Below are 6387 nucleotides of genomic sequence, written 5' to 3'. Positions count from 1 at the left end.
GTGAGCATCAGCATGGGTGGTTATTACTTTATGTGCCTTTTAATTGGCTGGTGAGCATTCAGGTTGTACCCTCTTGAGCCTCTTGCTCAAAGTGAGCTGGGCTAGACTCAAGCTCACTCAATATCGTAATGAAGACAAGGAGTGTAAAAAATAGGTGGATGTTTATCATTAAGGAGTCATTATCTTCAGTACTAACTAAAAGGTTGAGTGAGTGATGCCCTAGTCAGTGGCATTAAAAGACATTAAACACAAACAAGTAAAATAGTTGTTACAATCCAAAGAAATTTTATTGCATACAAACTGTCTGAAATGCTCTTTTGAAATTCACACCTTTGAATAACACACACAATCACTGTTACATATAATGTGTGACAAAACGCATTCAAAGTGGAGAAACTACTGTGTAACAAAAAAAAAAAAAAACGGTCTCGCCGAATGTATTTAGACCAACATTTGGCACTTTTATACGTGCTTATTCATGACCGAGAAAAACATACACACGCACGCACGCAAACATACACACTCACGCACACAAACACTCAGAGCTGGGCAGTCTGTCCCTGGGCCGGACCGGTCGGACCCTCCGGCCGGCCCAGCCGGATGCCCATTTTTGGCGCGGAGGGGTCGGGGGTGACAAATTTTAAAAAATGGCTGGACTAAGCATGCCAAATTTCATCTCAGCCTACTCGGTGAAAGGCTTCTTTTTAGGCTTCTTTCAAAACAACTTGTATCCGGGAGTATATTCAAGCTGCGCGCAGCACTCAAGTATGGCACATCATGCACTTTCCTACTTCCGGAAATACGGCGTAGCAAAACTGCTGTGCAGTGGTTTGCTGGCATGCTTTTATTTTGAAGGCTGCGGAAGTGTGAAGGAGGGGAAATGTGTAAAATAAGTAACTTGTTGAATGCTTGCAGACTTGTGGTCTGTAGGACCCAAATAATTATACAATACGACAAAACCAACCCCAGGGCTCGCAATGGAAGTAAGTACACGCAGCTGGGTGAGTAAGTGGCACGTTTGAAGCGTGTCCACAGCGGGTTTGAATAGTAAGTTAGCCAGCTAATTGTCTTTAAATAAACCTCTTCCGTTACCATCTCTCCCGCGGGGGCAACATGCACGTTTTTTTTCCTTTTGTGTGTGTGTGTGTGTGTGTGGGGGGGGGGGGGGTTGCGGGGGTTTGGAACAGGGCGGAGGCCGACAATGTTTATGAATATGGCCGGAAGGGTACCCAGGTCAAGGGTGGAGGGTCGTGGCCGGACGGGCAAAAAAGGGTCAAGTGCCCAGCTCTGCAAACACGTAACAAATATTTCTATTTTGGGAGCATTACTTACTGCATACAATTTATATCAAGTAGATGTTAAAATGAAATCTGAATCATAATTTCAAATATGACAAACGAGTGGTCATTCATTGACATTAGCAGCAACTTCACAGACAGGGAAGCGACAGACTGCATCCAGTTATTTTAAAACCTTTAAAATAAGGATGTGCGCAACTGTGCCCTTCTTGTACGGATTACACTACATGGGTAGTTATTAAAGACAACTCAATTGCCACGTAAGACTTTTAAAACGGTACTGCTTAATGCAAAATGCCTGTAAACATTGTGTTGCAGCGTGTTCCAACTGTAGTAATAAGCTCAAATTTGTCCGTCTGTGCCGGTGCTGATGTCACAAATACGTTACAGTACATTTAGTTATTGCACAAAGAAAATCATTTTTCATCAGTTTTCAAAAGGGAACGTCATTTAACACATCAGTGATACTAAAATAATTGCCAATCTGCTTTGTGTTTCATTGTTCCCAATAAATTACGCTCTCTATCCTATACTACAAGCCTTAAAAAGCATTGCTAGATTCACAGTCCAATGCGATTTTTTTCTTGGGTCCCTATGTCACAATTTGATATGGACTCACATTCTATCCAGTCAAAAAGAGAAAGGGTGCTTATTTAAAAACGGGCAGCAGCAATATAAGACACACTGTACATTAGACTGGAGATGAAATCTATTACCTTAGTATATATAATATACCAATAGTAGGATGTGAATGTGAATGAATTGGATGAAGCGGGACAGAAATATAGGTCAGGTTTGAACCACTGGACTCTGTTCCAATGCACAGTGCGTGAAAAATCCCTTCCACACCAAAACAAAGACCTCTCTGTCACCTGGTTTCAGAGATAGGTCTGATACCGCTCAGTTTTGGTATAATAGACTAAACACACACTACTATCGCAATCATGGAATGGAATAGTAGCGACGGGTTGGATTAACTGATGGCAAACATCTCCCCCGCCATTGCTCTGTGCTGTCAGTGCAAAAACAACATTGCACATTTGGTAACAATGCACTGCAATCACCTTGTTCAGCAGCGTGCACAAGAACCACAGACCCAGATCTTGCGTGTCAAACTTTCAATCAAGTTGAACCCAGAATCTGTGTCCTACACAGCATGCCGAGGGTGTGAATGTAGAACTGCATTAGGGAAGACTGATGAGAAACAGAACACTTGGGGCTCCTGGGGGCGGGGGATAGAAAACATCAGAAACAGAAAAGAAAATAACTATAGCAGTAATGTGTAACGTGATACAAACCTGCAATGTTGAGTCACATTGTTCGGCTGTACTGTATCCCAGTCTTGGAGGCGATGTTGGACCATGGTAGCAGAGATCGCAGCAGAGACTGGGCCTGTCGATACAACCTCTGCGGGATGGAGCAGGGGCTCAGGTTGGCTAGGGTAGAACCAATGTGCTGGATATAATCAGTGGAACACTAGGTTAAAGAAAAATATATGGAGCAATATGATTAAGAAAATGGGTAATCAAGCAACTATTATCTTAAATTTCAATAACTCAAATTGCCTCAAATCAACATGCTCTACAAACAACCACAAGAACCTGTTTAAAGGACAAAAAAAAAAAAGGATATAATATTGTCCAAGGAGGATGACCCCCGTTGATGTAGAGTACATATGTGAATCCATCTTTCAGGACACCACGTATGGAGTAGTAGTAGGGCAGGTAGTGGTGTTGCTTGAAGTCCCTGTTCTCGTAGAAGTGTATGGCAGTGTTGTTGGTGGTGAGAACATGCAGATAAATTGCCTTACAGTGGTCCTGGGCTGTTGTCGAAATGTGCTCCTTCAGACTGTCCAGCAGTAAGGAGCCTGAAAGGAGACACAGGCAGAGAAAGAACAATCAGTATCAAAAATTAAGAACACTTTGGATTTAGATTCACATTAAGATTTTGTGGTGGTTTGGGGTCTGGGGGTTCTGGTAACAAATGTCAGATAATGTTTTGCATTCTTGTTAGTGCTTTCAGTCAAGTCAACAATACCTATGCCATGTTTCCTGAACTCTTTAACCACTCCCAGGCTGAGGATGTAGGCTACCTGTGTGTCCACAGGGAAACTGGATGCAAGAACATCTCCATCCTGACACACACAATGAATATAAAACAAAATGACATCTGCGTAAAAATGACTGTAATATTTGGTGTACAGTGTCACATTGGTCTTTCTTTACAATTATCTGTCGTTGTCTGTCAATTTGAAGTATCAAAAGTAGGGATGTTCCGATCAGGTTTTATGACACCGATACCGATGATGCATGAGTAAGATCGGCCGATACCGATCACATGGAATATCTGTATATTTTTCCATTTATTTATGGTGAATGCTATTTATTATGCAATATTATCTGAAAAAAAACAGCCACTGCCGTAATTTTGACAAAAATCTATATATATTTTCAAAAGCATGAAGAAATACAAAACCGTTGCTAGCACAATACAACAATTACTCAGTCACAAAGATAATTGAAAAAACAGCTTTTAGTAACACAGTTTTTAACAGATCAAAAGAATCAGCAGTCTCAAAATACTTAATTATGCAAAAAGTCAAATAAATAACATGCCACCTAAAAAACATTGCATGGTTCAGAATATAATCAAAGTAGAAAAAATAGTCACATGCAGGCTTCATTCGAATAAACTGTTCAATGAGTTCCTAAACTGAAACGACTCAGGAACTTGGTTTCTTGTCTTGTGCATTGACTGCATTGACTGTATATGGGGTCAAACCGCCCGAAAGGCTAATTTGATTAATTGGCAAACTACACACTGCCTGGTACGCTATGATCCCGCATTATTTAAGTATCTGACAGAACTATCTCCATTCCGTACTGAAACGGTGGTTGCATGGGCAGAATTTACCAGTCTGATCTGTGCCAAGGTGAACAAACTGCTTTGGATGATACTTTTTTCCCCCTAACCTCTGCAACGAGAAAAAAACATCTTACCTCTTTATGTACTTTGGTCCGACCTTTGATCTCAGCCACAATCATTCCCACAATGCCTCCTCTGAAGGTGGCAGCGAGAGAGAAAAACTTCTTGTTGGAGGTGATGTCCTGGTACCACGAGTCTGGGTACCTGGGGGTCACAGGTCAAAACAAGTTGTTATTTAGCGAGCAAGCCCAAAAACCTTCAAGATGCGAACATGAAACATTTAAATGGGTTCATTAAATATAAATGTTCTGTCCATAAAATGACTTACTCGATTGGAAACCAGTCACCACAGAGCAGTTTCACGTTGTCTATGTCATCGTGGCACAGGAACCGTAGCTGGACTTCACTCAGAGCTGTGGGAGGCACCACGTCACTCATTCACACCTGGAAGGGGAAAAAGAGAAAAAATGGGGAGACTAAATGAGTCTTCGTCAACGTTATTCCAGTTATCTGTTGATGAATGAGACAAAATAGGGATGCCAATGCCACCACAAGATACCTTCAAATAATTAAGGATCATGCATTTGCTCTCCAATTACTGATATTGCGTTCAGTCCAATAAAATCTAAAATACACAACACTTACGATCAACATGAGGAAGCAGCAATATATAATCGATTACCAAGTACAAAACCAAAGATAAAACATCTAAATCCTCAAGTTGGTCTGCAATAGAACAGGAAAAAAGCAATTGACTGCAAGAACAATGTCAGGAAGTCCAAAATTTATGTGGCACGCAAGGAGAATGGTGGTGATTAGAAATAGAAGTCAAATAGAGAACTTAAAAAAAAAAATCTAGAGTGCAGAATGTCAGAACTTCGAGCTTCTCAGTGTAATTTTCGTCATATAGGTTTGCAAACTCACGAATTTATTTATACTGCACACCTTGGTAAAAATGCCTGCACAACTTGACCATGCAGCTTAGGGTAGTAACACCGATTTCACCATTTGATTAAAATAATTTCACCGCACAGCTTAAGACAGTAACACAGATTTGACCATTTCAATAATATTGATAATAATAAAACATGTTAAAATTATCAGAGAGAGAACCACAGCTTGCCGCTGCTTCACGTCAGCTAAGGACGTCTAAGCTAATCTTTTGGCTATAGGCTAACGTATTCCTACCTTATTTCAACCCTCACACCGAAAGAAAGTCAAGGAGGTTTATATTGTTTGGTTATAAACCGGGTGGATCCCTACTTTGGATACAACATGACCAAACACATGTCCACTCTTGATTCTCATTACTGTCATCGATGTGAGACCGATGCTAAACTAAGCTAACGTGGTCAAAGCTTGCGACCGGATGTTTTTTTCCTGTTTACGGCTGCTACGCAAATGACGTCACTTAAACGTCTTTCTTTTTTTTTTTCGTGACGGCAACTTTTTGGTACTGCCATCAACTGGCCACTCTATGTATCGCTACCATCATCACAGTACAACACACTCTTTTTCATAATTAATGTTTTAAACATTAGTGTTTCTCTCTTTTTTTTAAAAATGAAATATAAATTTTTTTGTTTAATGTAATTGGAACGTTCATTGCATCTTTAGGACTTTAGATCTTTTTTGTGAAGTATTTTCCCCCCCATACAGCTCTTCCCGTTGGGCATCTCATGTTAATTCAACATCAGTATGACTTAAAAATAATTCAATTGATGTCACATTGATGTTGAATTGACATCGGATGTCCACTGGGTTATATGCTCACAAAAAGCTGGCTTTTGGGTTACAGGTGATCTTAATTTGATTATATCAAAAACATTAAATTCACATGTGTAACTGTTTCATATTTAAGTATTTTTTTCACAATTGTCTGTTTAAATCGAACCACTGTGTACAAGTACCCAGACAACGAAAATGCAGCTTAGTAAAGTCCAAAGAAAATACAAAATGCAGAGCAAGAAAGGCATATGAATGGTAATGCAATACTCCATCCATCCGCTACTGTATATACAGTAGGGAATAGTTGAATGTTATCAAACAGTGACAAGACAACTAACATGAACAACATATAGTTATTTTAGCTGCAGCCGTGCAATTATAGCACAAGAGGGCCTTATACGACGTTGTATGTGCTTTGCTCAAGGGCACCTTGATG

At 40.2% G+C, this 6387-nt stretch overlaps 1 protein-coding gene across 1 annotated transcript; it reads right to left on the bottom strand.

Moving 5' to 3' along the window:
• Positions 1-262: 262 nt before the first annotated feature.
• Positions 263-5596, bottom strand: naa60 (N-alpha-acetyltransferase 60, NatF catalytic subunit). The gene is made up of 7 exons (XM_086056763.1): positions 5412-5596; positions 4552-4667; positions 4298-4427; positions 3336-3432; positions 2931-3165; positions 2597-2766; positions 263-2520 (listed from the first exon to the last, which is right to left on the bottom strand). The coding sequence occupies exons 2-6, from the start codon at positions 4659-4661 to the stop codon at positions 2610-2612; spliced, it is 729 nt and encodes a 242-aa protein (XP_085912889.1). The 5' UTR covers positions 4662-4667; positions 5412-5596; the 3' UTR covers positions 263-2520; positions 2597-2609.
• Between the last annotated feature and the right edge of the window lie 791 nt (positions 5597-6387).

This window comes from Filicampus tigris, chromosome 16 (genome assembly GCF_054856515.1).
Source record: "Filicampus tigris isolate MCC_2025a chromosome 16, RoL_Ftig_1.0, whole genome shotgun sequence".
NCBI lineage: Eukaryota > Metazoa > Chordata > Actinopteri > Syngnathiformes > Syngnathidae > Filicampus > Filicampus tigris.
Note: the sequence above shows the minus strand (reverse complement) of the source record. Positions and strands in the feature narration are given on the sequence as shown.

Coding starts and splice junctions, on each gene's coding strand:
- naa60 (XM_086056763.1), bottom strand. CDS start 4,661: ATGAGTGACGTGGTGCCTCCCACAGCTCTGAGTGAAGTCCAGCTACGG. Junction 4,428..4,551: donor GGTGACTGGTTTCCAATCGA/GTAAGTCATTTT, acceptor TGTGACCCCCAG/GTACCCAGACTCGTGGTACC. Junction 3,433..4,297: donor GGACCAAAGTACATAAAGAG/GTAAGATGTTTT, acceptor TGTGTGTGTCAG/GATGGAGATGTTCTTGCATC.